This window comes from Hyla sarda, chromosome 10 (assembly GCF_029499605.1).
Source record: "Hyla sarda isolate aHylSar1 chromosome 10, aHylSar1.hap1, whole genome shotgun sequence".
Taxonomy (NCBI): Eukaryota; Metazoa; Chordata; class Amphibia; order Anura; family Hylidae; genus Hyla; species Hyla sarda.
In genome coordinates this window covers 120,542,270-120,565,637 of record NC_079198.1, presented here as the reverse complement: position 1 = coordinate 120,565,637, position 23,368 = coordinate 120,542,270, and the positions used below count along the sequence as shown (strand labels likewise).

Here is a 23,368-nt window from a genome sequence, read left to right as displayed (position 1 = left end):
TAAGTGCTCTCTGATGACACCTGTCTCGGGAACCACCCAGTTTAGAAGCAAATCCCCATAGAAAACTTCTTCTACTCTGTGCAGTTCCCGAGACAAGCAGAGATGTCAGCAGAGAGCACTGTTGCCAGACAGAAAACAACAACTCAACTTCAGCAGCTGATAATTATTGAAAGGATTAAGATTTTTTTTTATAGAAGTAATTTACAAATCTGCTTAACTTTCTGGAGCCAGTTGATATATAAAAAAAAAAAAGTTTTTTTCTGGAATACCCCTTTAAGATTTTGAAATAGAATTAGTTTACAAATCTGTTTAACTTTCTGGTACCAGTTGATTTGAAAAAAATTGTTTTCCACCGGAGTCCCCCTTTAATGCAGATTGTCTGCGGTTTTCTGCAGTGGACTTTGCGCCCCCTCCCTCTCCTGCTCTTTTATTTCTCTGCTAATCTCTGAACGACAGGATCATTTGTCCATATAAGATCCCAGCCAACAATTCTGGGCACAGAAGCTGCCAATCTGTGGGGGAGCGAGGCGTTCAGGAGCCCCCCGCCCCATCTCCCGGCCGCTGCTGTAAACCGCTCTCCCCGGCCGCCTGTTCCTTTGTCTCCTGGAGAAGCTGAATGCTCCTCTGTTCTGCCGGCTTTGTGGCCTGATTTGCAGGGACAGTAGGTATATAGTGGGTTTGTCCTCGGCCGGTCCCAGAACAGCAGTCCATTATAAACCAGTCATTTTGGGAGGGGGTGGATATGACTCCTCAGATGTGCCATGTACACGGGCAGCAGGTCACCACTTCATAGCAGATGCCCGTTCTCGATTCCTTACTAAGGACCATCCCAGGGAAAATGGAGTTCGAAAGCCAGAACGGGCCAACAATGAGGAAGAACACTGCGTAAGAATAAGAAAAAAATCCATAGTTATAATAGAAGCCGTGAATCCTCATCTATCTATGGCTGGTTTTACACAAGTATTTCTGCGTGAGTATCATGACCGAAAGTCCCTGCCCGACTGTACTGACCCAAGGTGGCGGCACCATAGGGATCTCCGATGCTGCTATTTTGGGTTCTAGACTAGTGGTCAAGCTGGGACTTGTGGCCTTTAAAGGGGTACTCCGCTGTAAAACTTTTTTATTTTTTTTTATTTTAATGAACTGGTGCCAGAAAGTTAAAAACAGATTTGTAAATGACTTCTATTAAAAAATCTTTACCCTTCCAGTACTTTTTAGCAGCTGTATGCTTCAGAGGAAATTCTTTGCTTTTTCAATTTCTTTTTTTGTCTTATCCACAGTGCTCTCTGCTGACACCTGATGCCCGTATTGGCAACTGTCCAGAGCAGGAGAAAATCCCTATTGCAAACCTATGCTGCTCTGGACAGTTCCTGACACGGACAGAGGTGTCAGCAGAGAGCACTGTGGACAAGACAAAAAAGAAATTCAAAAAGAACAGAATTTCCTAGGTAGCATACAGCTGCTAAAAAGTACAGGAAGGGTAAAGATTTTTTAATAGAAGTCATTTACAGATCTGTTTAACTTTCTGGCACCAGTTGACTTATAAAGACCTAAAAAAAAAATGTTTTCCACCGGAGTATCCCTTTAAACGAACGCAAAAATTATGTAGAAGGTGTCATGCACTTGTGAAAGTAGTGTAAGGGTATGCTCACATATGCGTATTTTGCTGCAGATTTTCTGCGACAGATTTTTCTACCCATTTACTTTGCTGGGATCTCCCCTTCCCCAGCACCCTTACGCGAACCCCCACCCCCTCCGCGATCACATGCACAGCACCCCGGCAGTCCACAAGAAGGCAGCATGTCGACAACCCCCCCCCCCCCCCCCGCACGGATAGATAAACGTGTATATACCTGTAGATAGGACGCTGAGGGCGGACAGCACCACAGACACATAGTACAGAGCTGGTGTGCTTACAGCCTGCAAAAGAAGAGCCCAGGTTTATATTTCTATGTCAAATTAAGTTCTGCTTATTCTAATTTATAGGTTTATGGAGAATTTGTGTAATAACCAATATGGCCTCTATAAATGGTCTAACAAGGGGCAGAACTCAAATTGTCTAGACTCCAAATAGGCCTTAAAGGGGTTATCCAGGAAAAAACTTTTTTTTATATATATATCAACTGGCTCCAGAAAGTTAAACAGATATGTAAATTACTTCTATTAAAAAATCTTAATCCTTTCAGTACTTATGAGCTTCTGAAGTTAAGGTTGTTCTTTTCTGTCTAAGTGCTCTCTGATGACACCTGTCTTGGGAAACGCCCAGTTTAGAAGCAAATCCCCATAGCAAACCTCTTCTAAACTGGGCGTTTCCCGAGACAGGTGTCATCAGAGATTACTTAGACAGAAAAGAGCAACCTTAACTTCAGAAGCTCATAAGTACTGAAAGGATTAAGATTTTTTAATAGAAGTAATTTACAACTATGTTTAACTTTCTGGAGCCAGTTGATATATAAATTTTTTTTTTTTCCTGGATAACCCCTTTAAGCCTAGTTGTCCAGCAGTGTAGGGATTGGCTAAATATCACCAGTAAGCAGCATTGTGATTGCCATATGTTGGTTAATGGGGTCCTGGTATGTTTTTCATTAGGTCCAGAATCTTTAAAGGGGCACTCCGCTGCCCCAGTGTTCGGAACATTTTGTTCCGAACGCTTGGAGCAGGCGGCAGGGTCATGATGTTACTGCAACTTGACATCACATCACGCCCCCTCAATGCAAGTCTATGGGAGGGGGCATGGCATCCGCCACGCCCCCTCCCATAGACTTGCATTGAGGGGGCATGGTGTGATGTCACGAGGGGCGTGACTTCACGAACCTGCTGCCCACTCCAAGCGTTCTAATGATATGTCGGATACTGCACAGAGATTGCGGGTGTCCCAGCAGTGGGACCCCCGCTATCAGATATCTTATCCCCCTATCCTTTTGGATAGGGGATAAGATGTCTAGGGACGGAGTACCCCTTTAAAGGGCTTATCCAGGGGGGAAAAAAATGCTCCCCGTCTGTCTCCAGGTTGGGTATAGTTCTGCAGCTCAGGTCTATTGAAGGCAATACCACACCCAACCTGGGGACAGACATGGAGCTGTTTTGGACAGAAATTAACTCTGTTTTTCTATTCCTGGACAATCCTTTTAAGCTACTCTTTAGTACTAGACCCTATTTAAAGGGGTATTCCAGGATTTTTGTTATGTGACTGTGCTACAGGGGCTGTAAAGTCTGTACCTTTGTTTCATGGTGGTCTCGCAATTATGCTGTGATTTTTGCCCCAAGGTTTACTGTAATTTTTAACAGCATACAAAAAGAGTGTCGTCTCAGGTTTTCCCAGGTTGCAGTTTGGCCTGAGGCATTAAATCACTAGTCAGGTGATCAGAGGGAGCCTGTCTTTGCTTCAATGGGTGGAGCGACCGCTGGATGGGAGGGAGATCATTCTGTTTTTGCAATAGCTGGAGGCACCCTAGTCAGAAAACACTGGTCTTTTGCATTAAAGGGATCACTTGTGTGTTTCAATGGGTGGTGTGGCTGATGTGTGTGGCTGATAAACAAGGAATTATAGGATTTGTAGTTTGAGGGAACAAACTCAAACAGGAAATAGCCAGTTCACAAAAAGATAGCCTCAGCATTATTATAATCTCACAACATAGCCATTTAGCCAAGCACGGATCCTTCCTAAGCATGTCCATTACTGTCTGGCAGGTACGTACTATAATCGCCTTATGGTGGAGAACTTCTTTAAGAATGTTATGAATGTTGGGGCACCTATAGAAGGAAACCTTTCTATGGGTTAAACTTTTACTAGTGGTTCATCTTACACATTCTGTGGCCAGAGACGTCATCAGAACAGTGCAGATCCCCTCGATGAAGGAGGCCGCCCCAAAAGTGTGAAATAGGGACTTTAGCCAGGATGGTAGCGGCTCCACCAGTATGAGGATCAGAGCAAACGCTGCAATGGAAGGAAGACTTGTCAATATAGGGTAGTAATGGTTGTACCACCCATCACGTCCTACTATAATACTCAGCAGCCTCCAACCAGAACAAGATCAGACACATTGGTATCCCATTCAGTGGCGACTTACCTGTACCCAAACTGCTGTCAACAGTTACCTGACCAAACTGGGGGCCTTTGTGTCCTAGACAGAAAAATTTAGGGGACAAAATAGGGAGGTACAACTCATAGACCCTTTGGTCCTCATCCCCATAATAATCCGTTGTCTAGGGTTCAGTGAGATCTTTATTATATCTGCCTCTATTGTCCCCCAACTTAAACTTGAGCCCCTTATTGGAGTCTTCTTTTATGTGATCCGTGATAATGCTGTAAATTAGGGGTCTCCAATCTGTAGCCCCTTAAGCCATTACAAAACTGCAACTCCCAGCATCCCCAGACAGTCGTCCCCAAACTATTGCTCTCCAGCCTTTGCAAAACTACAACTCCCAGCATCACCAGACCTTGAACTCCAACCTGTAGCTCTTCAGCTGTTGCTAAACTGCAACTCCCAACATCCCCAGGCATTGGTCTTTTATCCTGTAGATCTTCAGCTGTTGCAAAACTGCAACTCCCAGCATCCTTATATAGTGGTGTCCAACCTATTGCTCTCCAGCCTTTGTAAAACTACAACTCCCAGCATCCTTATATAGTGGTGTCCAGCCTATTGCTCTCCAGCCTTTGCAAAACTGCAACTCCCAGCATCCTTATATAGTGGTGTCCAACCTATTGCTCTCCAGCCTTTGCAAAACTGCAACTCCCAGCATCCTTATATAGTGGTGTCCAACCTATTGCTCTCCAGCCTTTGCAAAACTACAACTCCCAGCATCCTTATATAGTGGTGTCCAACCTATTGCTCTCCAGCCTTTGCAAAACTGCAACTCCCAGCATCCTTATATAGTGGTGTCCAACCTATTGCTCTCCAGCCTTTGCAAAACGGCAACTCCCAGCATCCTTATATAGTGGTGTCCAACCTATTGCTCTCCAGCCTTTGCAAAACTGCAACTCCCAGCATCCTTATATAGTGGTGTCCAACCTATTGCTCTCCAGCCTTTGCAAAACGGCAACTCCCAGCATCCTTATATAGTGGTGTCCAACCTATTGCTCTCCAGCCTTTGCAAAACTGCAACTCCCAGCATCCTTATATAGTGGTGTCCAACCTATTGCTCTCCAGCCTTTGCAAAGCTACAACTCTCAGCATCCTTATATAGTGGTGTCCAACTTATTGCTCTCCAGCCTTTGCAAAACTACAACTCTCAGCATCCTTATATAGTGGTGTCCAACCTATTGCTCTCCAGCCTTTGCAAAACTACAACTCTCAGCCTTCGGCTGTCAGGGCATGCTGAAAGTTGTAGTTTTGCAGCAGTTAGGGAGCCACACTACTGTAGGTGAACCTCACCTGTTGCAAACAAGGTAAAGCCAATGTTGCATATCAGGTTGTCGAGAAGAGGTTGGCTGCAAAATCGTGATGAGCTTGGCCTGCGGAGAAAATTTTTAGATATTGTGGTGAGATGAATTTACATAAACTAATTGACACAGGAACCTAAATCATTGCAAACAGCGGCCTGGGATGGTTTCTCCCAACTTGTATACAGTTTAAACACAGGGGCTTTATGTACTAGACAACCCCTAAGGCTGGGTTCACACCACGTTTCTGCAATACAGTTCCCGTATCAGGTTTTTGATGAAAAACTGATTCCTCAAAACCGGACTAAACTGTATCAAAACGTGTGTACAAATTTTAACCCGTATACAGTTTGAAAAATGTCCGGTTGCACCCGTTTTTTTTAAGAAAAAAAAGTGTAGGTTTTTAACTTTTTACTCCATTATGAATAAAGTTTCGCATGTTTGATTGAAATTCCCCCCCAAAAAAAATTTCGGCGTGCAAAGTAAAAAAACGTATGTTGCAAGCCGGATGGAACCCTACGCACATACGATTTTGTACGGTTCCCATTGACTCCCATGTTAAAAAAAAAAAAAAAAAAAACTTACAGTTTCAATATGGTTTTTCACCCGGACCAAAAACCGTGGTAGGCTGTGGTTTTGGATACGGGAAAAAAACTGACAAAACCGTACAAGATGCAAAACGGACACAAACGGATGCATCTTTTGGCATACGGTTTTCTATGGAGAGTCAATGCGTACGGTTTTCAATACGGTTCCGTACGGTTTTCAAATTGAAAACGTATACGGGAACTGTATTGCAAAAACGTGGTGTGAACCCAGCCTAAGGCTACGTTCACATGGCGTAAATTTATGTGGAATGTCCACCCAGAAAACATTGGCAAACAGTGCACAAATAGCAGAGCACCGGCAGAACATGCTGGAGAGTTTTAGACTCTTTTACGCTCATATGTATTTTACTTTGATATTTTATAGCAGTGGTCTTCAACCTGCGGACCTCCAGATGTTGCAAAACTACAACCCCCAGCATGCCCGGACAGCCGTTGGCTGTCCGGGCATGCTGGGGGTTGTAGTTTTGCAACATCTGGAGGTCCGCAGGTTGGAGACCACTGTTTTATAAGCACTGCCGTCCTATAACTGCATTATTTTTATGAAGGTTTTATACCTTGTAGTATATAGTGCTCAGGTTTATCATGGAGGACGCTGTGAGCAGGAGGTAGAGCTATGGGACAGGCTGCAGGGTCAATCATCTCGAGATTATGTAAGACCCCAAGTCATGCTGGGAGGACAGGTAAGACACCTCCCATACGAGAGCTATGGCGTATATAACTATAGTATATAACTATGTAAGAGTCAGGATAAAGTTACACTGGATGATTTATGCACTGAATGGCCACTTTATTAAAGGGGTACTCCGGTGAAAAACTTTTATTTTTTTATTTTATTTTTTTTTAAATCAACCGGTGCCAGAAAGTTAAACAGATTTGTAAATGACTTCTATTAAAAAATCTTAATCCTTCCTGTACTTATTAGCTGCTGAATACTACAGTGGAAATTCTTTTCTTTTTGAAACACAGAGCTCTCTGCTTAATCACGAGCACAGTGCTCTCTGCTGACATCTCTGTCCATTTTAGGAACTGTCCAGAGCAGCATATGTTTTCTATGGGGATTTCCTTTTACTCTGGACAGTTCCTAAAATGGACAGAGATGTCAGCAGAGAGCACTGTGCTCGTGATGTCAGCAGACAGCTCTGTGTTTCAAACGGGAAAAGAATTCCCACTGTAGCATTCAGCAGCTAATAAGTACAGGAAGGATTAAGATTTTTTTTTTTATAGAAGTAATTTACAAATCTGGTTAACTTTCTGGCACCAGTTGATTCATAAAAAAAATAGTTTTTCTTCACCGGAGTACCCCTTTAATTCTCCGTCTATTTGCCACAGCCACAGACACTTATCCTATATCCGTAGTATAGGGGATAAGTGTCTGGTCGTGAGGGGGGGGGGGTCCGAACACTGTGACCCCCTGTGATCTCCTGTTTGGGGCCCCGGCTCTGCTGCGACTCTCCCATGCAGGAGGCGTGTCGGCCGCATCATGACACCGCTGCTGACACGCCCCCTCCATGTATCTCTATGGGAGAGGCGGAGATTCAGCATTGGTGCGTTCCCGCCTCTCCCATAGAGCTGTATGGAGGGGGGCGTGTCGTCGACCTCAGTGAGGTCAACGACACGTGCATTAGCCGTGCAGAACTGCGGCAATGGTGGGTTCCCGTATGGGAGATCGGGGGGGTCCCAGCAGTTGGACCTCTGTGATCAGATAGGGGATAAGTGTCTAAGACTGCAGTACTCCTTTAAAGGGATACTCCGCTGAAAACATCTTATCCCCTATCCAAATCATAGGGGACAAGATGTTAGATTGCGGGGGGTCCCGCCACTGGGGACCCCCGCAATATCCGGGCTGGCAGTGGCTGCGTCCGGAACATGGAAGCTTGCAGTTTCCGCGTTCGTGACGTCACGCAACGCCCCCCTCCATTCATATCTATGGGAAGGGGAGCACATAACCGTCACACCTCCTCCCATAGACGTGAATGGAGCGGGGGTGGCGGCTGGCATCGCCAGTCATCGGGGCGGAGCGGAGTTCGCTCCATGCACCGAATAACGATCTAACGTCTTACCCCCTTTAAAGGGGTACTCCGGTGGCAAACAATTTTTTTCATATTAGCTGGTGCCAGAAAGTTTAATAACAGATTTGTAAATTACTTCTATTAAAAATCTTAACCCTTCCAATAGTTATTAGCTTCTGAAGTTTTCTGTCTAACTGCTTAATGATGATGTCACGTCCCGGGAGCTGTGCATGATGGGAGAATATCCCCATAGGAACTGCACAGCTCCCGGGACTTGAGTCATCAGAGAGCAGTTAGACAGAAAACAACAACTCAACTTCAGAAGCTAATAACTATTGGAAGGATTAATATTTTTTTAATAGAAATATTTTCCAAATCTGTTTAACTTTCCGGAGCCAGTTGATATATAAAAAAAAGTTTTGGCCTGGAATACCCCTTTAAGATCCTAGGACTGTGAAGGCCGCATACAAGGTAAACTCATATTCCTGGCGACAATTTATGACCCTTGTGAATGGCGCATTGTCCTGCTGACAGTCTCCTTCTGCCATATGGGAACAGCTGCCATGAAGGTGCCATTTGTTCGTCAGATTGCTTAGAAAAGCCCTAATATCAGTCAAATGTCCATCCACATGTATCCAAGAACCCAGGGCGCACCAAGAAAATATTTCCCTAACCATTATACCTCTTCCACCACCCTGAGCAGTTCACACCTGACATGGCGGGATCATCCATTCATTCAGCTTGCGCCAAATGTTCACCCTGGTGAGAGCGGAGTCCATCTGCCCAGGCCGTGTTTCTCCACAGCAGTGTTTCCCAACCAGGGTGCCTCCAGCTGTTGCAAAACTACAACTCCCAGCATGCCCGGACAGCCGAACTACAACTCCCAGCATGCCCGGACTAACATGCTGGTGTTGCCCTATACTTTTCATTTTGACAAGAGGTAAAAGGGAAAAAAGCCCCACAAAATTTGTAATGCAATTTCTCCCGAGTACGGAGATACCCCATATGTGGGCGCAAAGTGCTCTGGGGGCGCACAACAAGGCCCAGAAGGGAGAGTGCACCATGTACATTTGAGGTGATTTGCACAGGGCTGGCTGATTGTTACAATGGTTTTGACAAACGCAAAAAAAATGGAATGTAATGAGGGGTGCAGTGAGAATTTACCCCCCACTGGTGTCTGACAGATCTTTGGAACAGTGGGTTGTGCAAATAAAACATTTTGTACAGCCCACTGTTTCAAAGATCTGACAGACACCAGTGGGTTGTAAATGCTCACTGTACCCCTTGTTACGTTCTTCAAGGGGTCTCGTTTCCAAAATGGTATGCCATGTGGGGGTTATTTTGCTGTTCTGGCACCATAGGGGCTTCCTAAATGCGACATGCCCCCGAGCAAAATTTGCTCTCAAAAAGCCAAATATGACTCCTTCTCTTCTGAGCATTGTAGTTCACCCGTAGTGCACTTCAGGTCAACTTATGGGGTACCTCCATACTCAGAAGAGATGGGGTTACAAATTTTGGGGGTATTTTCTGCTATTAACACTTGCAAAAATGTGAAATTTGGGGGGAAACACACATTTTAGTGAAAAAAAGTATATATTTTTTTTACATATGCAAAAGTCGTGAAACACCTGTGGGGTATTAAGGCTCACTTTATTCCTTGTTACGTTCCTCAAGGGGTCTAGTTTCCAAAATGGTATGCCATGTGGGGGGGGTTTTGCTGTTCTGGCACCATAGGGGCTTCCTAAATGCAACATGCCCCCCAAAAACCATTTCAGAAAAACGTACTCTCCAAAATACCCTTGTCGCTCCTTCGCTTCTGAGCCCTCTACTGCGCCCGCCGAACACTTTACATAGACATATGAGGTATGTGCTTACTCGAGACAAATTGGGCTACAAACATAAGTATACATTTTCTCCTTTTACCCCTTGTAAAAATTCTAAAATTTGGTCTACAAGAACATGCGAGTGTAAAAAATGAAGATTGTGAATTTTCTCCTTCACTTTGCTGCTATTCCTGTGAAACACCTAAAGGGTTAAAATGTTGACTGAATGTAATTTTGAATACTTTGGGGGGTGCAGTTTTTATAATGGGGTCATTTGTGGGGTATTTCTAAGATGAAGACCCTTCAAATCCACTGCAAACCTGAACTGGTCCCTGAAAAATTGTGATTTTGGAAATTTTGCAAAAAATTGGAAAATTGCTGCTGAACTTTGAAGCCCTCTGGTGTCTTCCAAAAGTAAAAACTTGTCAATTTTATGATGCAAATATAAAGTAGACATATTGTATATGTGAATAAAAAAAAATTATGTGGAATATCCATTTTCCTTACAAGCAGAGAGCTTCAAAGTTAGAAAAATGCTAAATTTTCACATTTTTCATCAAATTTTTGGATTTTTCACCAAGAAAGGATGCAAGTTACCACAAAAATTTACCACCATGTTAAAGTAGAATATGTCACGAAAAAACAATCTCGGAATCAGAATGATAACTAAAAGCATTCCAGAGTTATTAATGTTTAAAGTGACACTGGTCAGATGTGCAAAAAATGGCCGGGTCCTAAGGTGTAAAATGGCCTGGTCCTTAAGGGGTTAACCCCTTAACGACCACGGACGTAAATGTACGTCCTGGTTTGGCGGGACATTTACGTCCTGTGTATGACCGCAAGCATCGGAAGGGTGCTCGCGTCATACACGGCAGGTTCCGGCTGCTAGCAGCAGCTGGGGACCCACCCGTAATGGCCAACATCCGCGATCGCGCGGATGTCCGCCATTAACCCCTCTGATGCCTTGATCAATACAGATCACTGCATTGCGGTACTTAGATTGAATGATCGGATCACCCGCAGCGCTCCCGCGGGGATCCGATCATCCAGCATGAGAGCCGGAGGTCCCCTTACCTAGCTCCGGCCGTCTCCCGGGGTCTTCTGCTCTGGTCTGCGATCGAGCAGACAGCTGGAGACACCCTGGTTGGGAAACACTGCTCTTTTGCATTGTTCTCTTAAAGGGGTGCTCCGGTAGAAAAAAAATTTTTTTTAAATCAACTGGTGCCAAAAAGTTAACAGTTAAAGGGGTTATCCAGGAAAAAAACTTATATATATATATATTCAACTGGCTCCAGAAAGTTAAACAGATTTGTAAATTACTTCTATAAAAAAATCTTAATCCTTTCAGTACTTATGAACCGCTGAAGTTGAGTTGCTCTTTTCTGTCTAAGTGCTCTCTGTCTCAGGAACTGTCCAGAGTAGAAGCAAATCCCCATAGCAAATCTCTTCTACTCTGTGCAGTTCCCCAGACAGGCAGAGATGTCAGCAGAGAGCACTGTTGCTAGACATAAAAGAACAACTCAACTTCAGCAGCTTATAATTATTGGAAGAATTAAGATTTTTTAATAGAAGTCATTTACAAATCTGTTTAACTTTCTGGAGCCAGTTGATATATTAAAAAAAAAAAAGTTTTTTTTTCCTGGAATTCCCCTTTAAAGGCTCTAATTTAGGGCAGTGGCCCCTTCACAGTGCATGGGCAGGAGCCCTGCTGTGCTAGAAAGCTGAAGCTCCTTTGTTATCTGAAACAATGGCGACCCCAGAGGTCAAACCTTCAGCCACCATAATTGACATAAAATAAAACATTCTGAGATAGGAATTCTCTTTTAAAGGGGTACTCCACTGGAAAAAAAAATATTTTAAATCAACTGGTGCCAGGAAGTTAAACAGATTTGTAAATTACTCCTATTTAAAAATCTTAATAAATCTTAATCTTCCAGTACTTATCAACTGCTGTATGCTCCACCACTGACCATATCAGGAACTGTCCAGAGCAGGAGAGGTTTGCTATGGGGATTTGTTCCTGCTCTGGACAGTTCCTGACACGGACAGAGGTGCCAGCAGAGAGCACTGCGGTCAGACAGAAAAGAAATTCAAAAAGAAAAGAACTTCCTGTGGAGCATACAGCAGCTGATAAGTGCTGGAAGGATTAAGATTTTTACATAGAAGTAAGTTACAAATCTGTTTAACTTTCTGGCACCAGTCGATTTGAAAAAAAAAAAAATGTTTTCCACCGGAGTACCCCTTTAATGCAGTCAGCAGTTTAAATATTGGGGGCTTTTGTGTTTTCCAAATTAAAAACATAAAAATTTACGCCAGAATTACACTTTTTGTAAATCCTCTCTCCCCAATCATGATGAAGTATACAGACCTAAGAAGCACATACACCTGAGGGACGGTCAGGGCCACTCCTAGTAATGTCATTGTCACCAACCTGGAGGAAAGACAGAAAATAAGAATCATCATAAACATTCAGACCATGTCGTAGACACCTCCGATGCGGCAGATAGGGGGCGCACTCACAGCCTGGGTTTGTGGGTTTGGGGTAACCAGCGGCTGATGTGGTGGGAGACATGAGCTATGAAGTAGTAGAACATCCTGCCCGTCACCTGATCTCCCGCCATCAATAATGTATACGCTCGCTCTACTGTGTCACAGCTCTCCTCCTCATGTGTCAGAGGGTCCGGTAGACCACCTAAGAAAGCTGGGTGCATTCAATATGGCTGCAATATCATCATAGGTATTGTGACACAGCTTTCCCCAACTCCTGAATACTAACTCTACTGTACTAGGTTATGTATTGACACATCTCCAAGCTTTATAGTGTCACATACAAATCTATTTATTCACAGCCTGAATGTTCAGGACTCTGGGAAAGCTAAGTGCCAACCCCTGTACAAGCTGTAATAGTTATCATATTGGTAGTCACCCAGCTTTCCAAGAGACCTGACTGTCAAAGCTGCGAATAAGTAGATTTTCTGGCAGCACTACAAGACAATACTTTTTGAAAGCTGGATGACAATACCTATCACTGTTGATGTGGCAGCTGCTTTATTTGTTGTTACACAGCTTTCCCAGAAACAGATACACCCAATAAACTGCTAAATAAATATAATATATGGGTTCTTATAGATTCATGTAAAGGAAGTTTAAAGAGGTTATTTAGGAACAGAAAAACCAGAGGTGATTTCTTCCAAAAACAGCACCACACCTGTCCTTAGGTTGTGTGTGGTATTACAACTTTGCTCCATTCACTTTAAAGGGGAAACCTTTTTTTTTTTTTTTTTTTTTTCTTTAATCAACTGGTGCCAGAAAGTTAAACAGATTTGTAAATTACTTCTATTAAAAAATCCTAATCCTTCCAGTACTTATTAGGGTCTGTATACTACAGAGGAAATGGTTTTCTTTTAGGAACAAAGAGCTCTCTGCTGACATCATGTTTTCTATGGGGATTTTCTCCTTCTCTGGACAGTTCTTAAAATGAACAGAGATGTCAGCAGAGAGCTCTGTGTTCCAAAAAGAAAACCATTCCCTCTGTAGTATTCAGCAGATTTTTTAATAGAAGTAATTTACAAATTTGTTTTACTTTCTGGCACCAGTTGATTTAAAAAAAAAAGTTTTCCATGGGCGTACCCCTTTAATGTTACTGAGCTGCAATACCACACACAATCTGAGAACAGGTATGGTGCTGTTTTTGAAAAAAAAAATATGCTCTGTTTTTCAAATCCTGGATAACCCCTTTATGGCTTTATTTCCACTTTTTTTTTATTTTTTTTACAAAAATGTTGAATTCGCCACATGGCGTATTTTTTGGTTAAAAACTGCCATAGCCAGATGTTAGCTGAAAGTCAATAGGGAAATATGAAACACCAAACATACTTGCCATTTTTCCACTCTTTGTTGGCGTTTTTTTTTGGCACATTGTCAGTGTTCAAAAATCGCAAAATGCTGAACCTATGTTTTTTTTTTTCTCATGGAATATTCAAAGTTTTTCTCCCATAGGCTTCTATGAGATGAAAAAAACTCCCAAATGATGCAGTGTGGGTTTAAATGGGCACTGTCATTAAAACTAATTTTTGCTGTTGCACTCCTTATGGTAAATAAAAAATCTTTCTAATGTACTTTGTTTAAAATAAAAGTTTATATTAAATTAAAAAGTTTAAAAAAAAAGCTGCCACAAGGTGTCTCCCTACTTGTCCAGAGTCTTGTCCTATTTCCCCCATCTCTTGCACAGACTTTGAACTCCTACCGGCCTGGCGGAAGTTGAAAATCAGAAAATGCAGTCTGGAGTGCTGGTGTGCAGCCTTAGCCAATCATAGCTCATCTCACACTGAACTGCTCTGGGCTGTGTGTAGCAGAGTAAGGGAGGAAGTTCTCCCCTGTATGGCTTCAGATGATGTCACGCCTGCTGGGGAACGCCCCTTCCCAGTCTGTGAATCTGAATGAGACTGAGCAGAAAATACAGAGCAATATCAAGGTAAAAAACTAAAAAATTATAAGAAAAATAAAGGCGGGGGGGGGGGGGGGATTTATCATGATGGGGGCAGTGAACTAGGGGCATTATTAAATTTAACAAGATCATGACAGGTACTCTTTAAATCTGGTGTTTTTATGTATTTTTTAATTTAAAAAATTTATAATAATAATTAGAGATGAGTGAACTTACAGGAAATTTGATTCGTCACAAACTTCTCGGCTCGGCAGTTGATGACTTATCCTGCATAAATTAGTTCAGCTTTCAGGTGCTCCGGTGGGCTGGAGACTCTTTCCTAGGACTGTATCCACCTTTTCCAGCCCACCGGAGCACCTGAATGCTGAACTAATTTATGCAGGATAAAATCATCAACTGCCGAGCCGAGAAGTTCGTGACGAATCGAATTTACTGTAAGTTCGCTCATCTCTAATTATTATTATTAATTTTTTTTTTATTTCTTTAATAGAATTGAGGAATCTAATGACTCGTAACGATAAAAACACAGGGAAAAAATGGCAAAGAAATAAAACACCTAAACTAAAACCCGTTATTTTTTATTTTTAAGAAAAAAAAAAAATCACCCCAAAAAAAACGGCATCTTAGTAGTGAAAAAAATGAGAGGGCTTTTTAATTTTTTTGATTTTTTTTTTCCAGGTCCAAAAACATCACACAAAAGTTGTGTGGGAATTTAGCCTAAATAATTTTCAATAAAAAATTCTATATCTAATGTACTTTGTGACGCAATTCCTTATATTTTGAAGACCTAAGGCAGTGTTTCCCAACCAGGGTGCCCCCAGCTGTTGCAAAACTACAACTCCCAGCATGCCCGGACAGCCGTTGGCTGTCCGGGCATGCTGGGAGTTGTAGTTTTGCAACAGCTGGAGGCACCCTGTTTGGGAAACACTGGCCTAAGGGTACGTTCACACAACAGTTTTTTTCTGATGTGGAGATGATAAACACGCCCCATTCATTGTGTAGCCATACGAACATACCCACTGCTGTCCCGTACCCACCTGCATGGCCCAGTTCTAAGCGAATAAAAGGGTCCCCAGTCTCTTCCATCCTCCTCTTGGTTTCCATAGTTATTTGTCACTTTGAGAACCTTCGAGTAACTTTTGCGCTTATCAGTCTGGCCGTATTGTCCTATGAAAGCAGTCGGGTTGTAAGTTTTGCAAGGGTTAATTCTCCACCGCTGCCCCTTCTCTTCACAATGTAAGGGTCCGGATTAGCGGTAGAGTTTGCGGATCACCCCCTTCAGCAGCTCAGCGCTCTTCACCACTAACCAGTTAGTGACTATTACACAGACCATCACGGTGATAGCCAGAGACTGAGCCAACCACAGGAGCATGGCGACAGCTACAAGATGATAGTGGCATCGGGGGGGGCAGCGTGGCTCTGAGGGGGGAGGGGACGATTAACATCTCACTGGTTTATACAGTTGGGTGGATGCAAACAAAAGTATTCAACTCGGCTATGTGATGTGTGGGAACCTGCCAGCCGCACACTGGGTCCATTCTTCACATTGTGATGGCTTTGTAAGCAGCGCCCCCTGATGTACACACGTGTGCAATGTATTTATAAGAAATCATGGAGTATCCTGTACTGATCCTGAGTTATATCCTGTATTATACTCCAGAGCTGTACTCACTATTCTGGTGGTGAGGTCACTGTGTACATACATTACATTACTTATCCTGTACTGATCCTGAGTTATATCCTGTATTATACTCCAGAGCTGTACTCACTATTCTGCTGGTGAGATCACTGTGTACATACATTACATGAATTATCCTGTTCTGATCCTGATTTATATCCTATATTATACTCCAGAGCTGTACTCACTATTCTGCTGGTGAGGTCACTGTGTACATACATTACATTACTTATCCTGTTCTGATCCTGAGTTATATCCTGTATTATACTCCAGAACTGTACTCACTATTCTGCTGGTGAGGTCACTGTGTACATACATTACATCACTTATCCTGTACTGATCCTGAGTTATATCCTGTATTATACTCCAGAGCTGTACTCACTATTCTGCTGGTGAGGTCACTGTGTACATAAATTACATTACTTATCCTGTACTGATCCTGAGTTATATCCTGTATTATACTCCAGAGCTGTACTCACTATTCTGCTGGTGAGGTCACTGTGTACATACATTACATTACTTATCCTGTTCTGATCCTGAGTTATATCCTGTGTTATACTCCAGAGCTGTACTCACTATTCTGCTGGTGAGGTCACTGTATACATACATTATATTACTTACCCTGTACTTATCCTGAGTTATATCCTGTATTATACTCCAGAGCTGCACTCACAATTCTGCTGGTGAGGTCACCGTGTATATACATTACATTACTTATCCTGTACTGATCCTGAGTTATATCCTGTATTATACTCCAGAACTGTACTCACTATTCTGCTGGTGGGGTCACTGTTTTCATACATGACATTACTTATCCTGTACTGATCCTGAGTTATATCCTGTATTATACTTCAGAGCTGCACTCACTATTCTGTTTGTCCTCAGTGTACAGAGCCCTGTTTGTCCTCAGTGTAGAGAACCCTGCTTGTCCTGAGTGTACAGAGCCCTGTTTGTCCTCAGTGTAGAGAACCCTGCTTGTCCTCAGTGTACAGAGCCCTGCCTGTCCTCAGTGTAGAGAACCCTGCTTGTCCTTAGTGCACAAATTTTAAGTTGTCCTCAGTGTACAGAGCCCCGCTTGTCCTCAATGTACAGAGCCCAGCTTGTCCTCAGTGTACACAGCCCTGCTTGTCCTCAGTGTACAGAGTCCAGCTTGTCCTCAGTGTACAGAGCCCTGCTTGTCCTCAGTGTACAGAGCCCTGCTTGTCCTCAGTGTACAGAGCCCAGCTTGTCCTCAGTGTACAGAGCCCTGCTTGTCCTCAGTGTACAGAGCCCCGCTTGTCCTCAGTGTACAGAGCCCAGCTTGTCCTCAGTGTACAGAGCCCTGCTTGTCCTCAGTGTACAGAGCCCTGCTTGTCCTCAGTGTACAGAGCCCCGCTTGTCCTCAGTGTACAGAGCCCCGCTTGTCCTCAGTGTACAGAGCCCTGCTTGTCCTCAGTGTACAGAGCCCCGCTTGTCCTCAGTGTACACCCACCCACACTTCCTTTATTTTGTCTCTGCACACACAGGCAATAGCTGCAGGGACAAGCCAGGATCTTTTCACCCAAAAATATACACATTTTTTAACCAATCTATATTACTAATATACATATAATGGTATTATCTGCATTTTATAAAAAAAAAAAAAAGCTTTTGCAAATAACAGGAACACTTTAAAGTTCTATGCTGGTAGCTTTCAAATGTTCCACTACAGCATAAACATTCCAGCTTTCCCAATAAAATAATGCCCTCCCACAACCCCCCAACCACCAACTCTATGGGTCTGTTATCCAAACACTGTACCTTCTACTTTTCATTTTATTGCTTTGTTTTGTTTTTTATCATTTGCAGTGTTATCCCCTTTATATTTTTTCAGTGATGGCATGCTGATTATTCCTCCTGGTTTCTTATGTTGGGGTTATCCAGAATAGTGTTAACCCTGTGCCCCAGACCCTCCTGGTACAGACATGGGGACCCCAGTAATGTCTGCACGTGGTGGTATAGTATCCAGAGGCGCACAAGGATCAGGGGCCTGGTAATACCGCCTCAGGGTGACACCAACACAAGGAGCTCACGGGGGGCACAGGGTGAGTTTATCTTTTGTTTTATTTATTATTTAATTTATTTCGTAAATTTTTTCTTTATTTCTGTATTATACATTTTTTGAACTGGTTTCTCATCTCATAATGCTACCTACAGCCAAAATATAGACATTTTGGGGGAGATTCATCAAGACCTGTGCTGAGGAAAAGTTGACTAGTTGCCCATAGCCAAAGCTGGATTAAGAGCATCATGGGCCTGGTGCTGAAGATTTTGGTGGGCCTAAAGTTGACACGACACAACAGCTGGGTTGCAGCTATTTGTGGGTTTTAGTGCAATGCCATTTACTTACATTATGTGCAAACAACATGATACACAGAGTGTGACGTAGGTAGGTATTTAATTGGGTTGTTTGCTGGCTAGATAGGTAGCTGGGTCGGTTGTAAGCTTGCTGGGTAAGTAGTTAGGTAAGTAGCTAGCTAGGTAGTCATGTAGGTAGCTAGCCAGGTATGTAGATAGGGAGGTAGGTAGCTAGCTAGCTAGCTATAATCCCTATCAGAGACGTTTTTACACATTGGTGGGCCCAGTGCATGACTGTAGAGTAATAGTGGTGCAGTTGCCCATAACAACCAATCAGATTGCTTCTTGCCTTTTGAGAAATGAAAGAAGCTATCTGGTTGCTATGGGCAACTGCACCACTCTTCCTCTACACAGGTAATCTGCTTATTGGCCTGTATGTTTGTAATAGTTGATCTATTCTAACCAGGACCAGATTAAGGCTGCCTGGAAGACGGAGCACTTCATTATGTTGGTACAGTTCCCCCATATTAGGTGCAGTACAGTTCCCCCACATTAGGTGCAGTACAGTTCCCCCACATTAGGTGCAGTACAGTTTCCCCCACATTAGGTGCAGTACAGTTCCCCCCCACATTAGGTGCAGTACAGTTCCCCCCCATTAGGTGCAGTACAGTCCCCCCACATTAGGTGCATTATAGTTTCCCTCACATTAGGTACAGTATAGTTCCCCACATTAGGTGCAGTATAGTTCCCCCACAGACATACACCCTTCAGCCATATACAGTGTATGGCTGGAGGCTGTATGCCTGTTTACTGCCCCAGTATTCCTACCACCGCTCCTCATGTCCGGGGACCTCCTCATGACCGGGTTCAGGATCTACTGCTATGGCCTATGGGAGGTCGGAACACTGAAGATGACGTGCCGTTGGTGACTTACCATGCACACATCCTCTTCAATGCTCCGCTCTGCTTTACTCCTATGGGCGCACGCACAGGATGTCAGGGATGTCCCTGCGTGCGCTACCTCCCGGCGGCCCCTGTGTTTTTAAAGTTAACGCGGGGGCTGCTGCAGAGAGGTAACCGCCAGGACATCCTTGTGTCCTGAAAAGATTTTTCGGGACACATGGATGTCCCGAATGTGACGGGGGGCCCCCTGCAGGCACGGGACATCGCATGGCCGGCACTCTTTTTCTGTAAATATAGCTGTCGCGGGCCGCCCGTGCTATACGCTGAGCCTATTTTAACGTTAGGACCTGGAGCGGCAGCTCCATCTGGCCTTATGTTAATCCTGCCCTGCCCATAGCAACCAATAAGAATGCTTCTTTTATTTTTCAGAGACCTTTTCAAAAACATGAAAGAAGTGATTTGATTGGTTGTTATGGGCAACAGGTTGACTTTTCCTCTGCACAGTTTTTGATGAATCTGCCCCTTTAACAATAGTTCCACTTTCATTTAGATTTCAGTTTATAACTTTACATTTTCTTTGCTTTATTGTTTTTGTACGGATTTTCAGTTATTTATCATCTTTTTCTACATTCGTTTTTCTACATTTCTGCTGTTTCAATTCCCCTGGTTACTTTTAAAAACAGACAGCGGTTTAGCTCCACCTCTTTGTCATGTGACTGTCACCTCAGATCCCACAATGCACTGCTTCCTGGGAACTTTGGAGATTTATCAAAACCTATGCAGAGAAAAATTGACCAGTTGCCCATAGCAACCAATAAGATCTCTTCTTTCATTTTTAAAAAAGCCTCTGAAAAATAAAAGAAGAGATCTGATTGGTTTCTATGGGCAACTGGTCAACTTTTCTTTGCATAGGTTTTGATAAATCTCCCCATTTGTGTCAGGTCAAGAGAAGTAAAGCATTCTAGTTTACAGTATGATGATTTCAGAAGTAGAATTCACTTATCTTATAAAATTCAATATATATATAGATATGAAATACATTTTTTTTTTTTTTTTTGCTACTCTAAAAAATGGAATCTGTCAGCTATTTGAGCCCTTGCAACTGCTGACATTTCCACAGAAGAGATGTTTGGATCATGACATTTCTTGTACTGTCCCATGCACCACCATCACAGGTGTCCAGGAGGCGGAGCCTTTGTGATAAATGCCCAGATCCCTGGGGGCTGAGCTCTTTCCCAGACTCTTCTCAGCTCTGAATAACAACTGATGAGAAGAGAGGCTTCGAAAAAACCCTCCCCCATCCTCTATCATTGTTCCCCAACCTATGATTCCCCAGCTGTTGCAAAACTACAACTCCCAACATCCCCTGACAGCCACAGGCATAACTTTTATTTGAATTTCCTAAAAGATTCAATAATAACTATACACAAAATCCGTAGCACTCCAAATAGGAACAGATAATAGATGAAAAAGCAAAGGTTAGGTAGCGCCAATTGGTAACCAGGGATGCAAAAAAAATTACATTTGTCAAAAAGACAATGAAAGAGGGGTCCAGTATGTGAAATATGTACCAAGGACACCCAGTATGACCACAAGTAAGATCAAATTATCCTATAAGTGTCCCAACATGTTTCCCCCAGGTGGTGCCAGGATCATCAGGGGACTAAACAGGAGTCAGAAAGTACAGCAGAAAATCATAGCACAGAATAATGCAATAGACTCACACAACGGGCCTTGAAACATGAAAGTGATAATAACCGGGCTCTTACTGATTCTGCAGTCTTTCTTCTCCTTTCCATATGTCCCCTCTTCTGCAGGTAAGAACAACAATAACAGTGGGGGTTGAGTAACACGCCATTCGTTTGCAGTCAGTAACTTGGGGGATACATAGTTCTATATAGGGGTGTCTAGAAGGAAATAGGTAGGATATTGTTTTGCACAAGTCTATATGCAGAGTTGTTTGTTATATTTTATTTACATTAAAGCAAAGACATCGGTTGCAGAAGTGTCCCATGTTGCAGCTACTGCATGTGAACAACCATGCAGCCATTGGCCACCCCATGTGGTAGTTTTTTCATTCATGTACAGTAGCTGCAATGTGGGGCTGTACCCTAATGATTTTTTTTATTCTGCCTGTTTGTTAGCTCCAACATTTTAGGATGGTGGGTTACGACTCCCAGTCTCCACACTTTTGCGGAGGTCTGGAAGGGGGGAAATCTCCTGCCAAACTCCTCTGCCAGAGGCTTATCTCCCTGAGAACTAAAGGATTGGGTAGTTAAAATCCAGCTATGCCTGATCCTTCTCTCACTAACATTATGGGAGTCAGGAGGCCCCATACACATTAGATCGTTGACTGGTCCAATTAAAATAAATGGGTTTGGTCAACACAAGTGTAAGGTGTATGGGGGAACTTTAACACTTCTAGTCTTGAGCGCCTGAGGCAGGAAGTTTGTGACCACTTGCAGGGCAGTAGTTTGTTTTGTGTGTATATATATATATATGTGTGTGTATGTATTTTGCTGGCTTCCCACTGCAGATATGTAATTGGAAGAATGTGTGATATGGGACACTACATGCTGCTTATGGACCCCTACAGTGGGGATCAAAAGTTTGGGCACCCCAGCTAAAAATTTGTATTAATGTGCATAAAGAAGCCAAGGAAAGATGGAAAAATCTCCAAAAGGCATCAAATTACAGATTAGACATTCTTATAATATGTCAACAAAAGTTAGATTTTATTTCCATCATTTACACTTTCAAAATAACAGAAAAAAAAATGGCTATAAGAAGATAGCAAAACGTTTTCAGATGTCAATATCCTCTGTTCGGAATGTAATTACGAAATGGCAGTCATCAGGAACAGTGGAAGTTAAAGCACGATCTGGAAGACCAAGAAAAATATCAGACAGAACAGCTCGCAGGATTGTGAGAAAAACAATTCAAAACCCACTGTTACGCCGAGCGCTTCGGGTCCCTGCTCCTCCCCGGAGCGTTCGCGGCGTTCTTCTCTTTGCAGCTCCCCGGTCAGACCCGCTGACCGGGAGCGCTGCACTGGTGTCACCGGTGGGGATACGATCCGCGTAGCGTGATGCACCCGCCCACGGGTCGCATCCCAATCTCCTCACCTGCTCCATCCTCTTGCTGTTCTGTCCCGGCGCGCGCGGCCCCGCGCCGGCTCTCTGTAATTTAAAGGGCCAGTGCACCATTAATTGGTGCCTGGCCCAATCAGTACCTACAACTGCGCTATGTGTATAAAAACCCACTTCCCCTTCCTGTCCTTGCTGGATCTTGTTGCCTTGTGCCCTGTGAAAGCGTTTAGTGTGTTCCCAAGCCTGTGTTCCCAGACCTCCTGCTGTTGCCCCTGACTACGACTCTTGCTACCTGCCCTGACCTGCTACGTCTGACCTTGCTCTTTCCTTGTCCCTGTGTACCGCGCCTGTCTCAGCTGTCAGCTGGGGTTTAGTCGCTATCGGGTGGAACGACCTGGGGGTTACCTGCTGCTGCAAGTCCATCCCGCTTTGCGGTGGGCTCTGGTGAAAACCAGTAACCCCTTAGACTCCGTTCCCCTGGTATGGCCCACGCCATCACCCCACTGACACAGAGGATCCACCACCAGTGTCCTCGCTGCATACCAGTCCGGATCCTGACACCCACATTTGACTGCACAATCCCTCCGGAAAGATCTGGCAGACACTGGAGTTGTGGTACACTATTCCACTATAAAGAGATACTTGTACAAATATGGTCTTCATGGAAGAGTCATCGGAAGAAAACCTCTTCTACGTCCTCACCACAAAAATCAGCGTTTGGACTTTGCAAATGAACATATAGACAAGCCTGATGCATTTTGGAAACAAATTCTGTGGACCGATGAGGTTAAAATGAACTTTTGGCCGGAATGAGCAAAGGTACGTTTGGAGAAGAAGGGGAACAGAATTTAATGAAAAGAACCTCTGTCCAACTGTTAAGCATGGTAGTGGATCAATCATGCTTTGGGGTTGTATTGCAGCCAGTGGCACAGGGAACATCTCACGAGTAGAAGGAAAAATGGATTCAATAAAATTTCTGAACATTTTGGATGCTGACTGGAAGCCATCTGTAAAAAAGCTCAAGTTAAAGAGAGGATGGCTTCTACAAATGGATAATGATCCTAAACACACCTCGAAATTCATGGGGGATTACATCAAGAGGCGTAAACTGA

General features: G+C 43.5%; 1 protein-coding gene across 11 annotated transcripts in view; it reads left to right on the top strand.

Moving 5' to 3' along the window:
- NMNAT1 (nicotinamide nucleotide adenylyltransferase 1) overlaps window positions 1-23,368 on the top strand; it is a 53,323-nt gene that overhangs the window by 21,663 nt on the left and 8,292 nt on the right. For 3 of the 11 annotated variants that reach the window (XM_056543540.1, XM_056543539.1, XM_056543534.1), the window contains exon 1: window positions 747-970. The exons of 2 other annotated variants lie outside the window; for them this stretch is intronic. In XM_056543540.1, the coding sequence (XP_056399515.1) occupies window positions 943-970 (28 nt within the window). In that variant the 5' untranslated portion in view covers window positions 747-942. Of the gene's footprint in view, window positions 1-746; window positions 971-14,054; window positions 14,298-17,800; window positions 18,012-20,807; window positions 20,985-23,368 lie in introns of those variants that run through there. 6 more of the 11 variants (XM_056543530.1, XM_056543531.1, XM_056543536.1 and 3 more) reach the window with 6 other exon arrangements.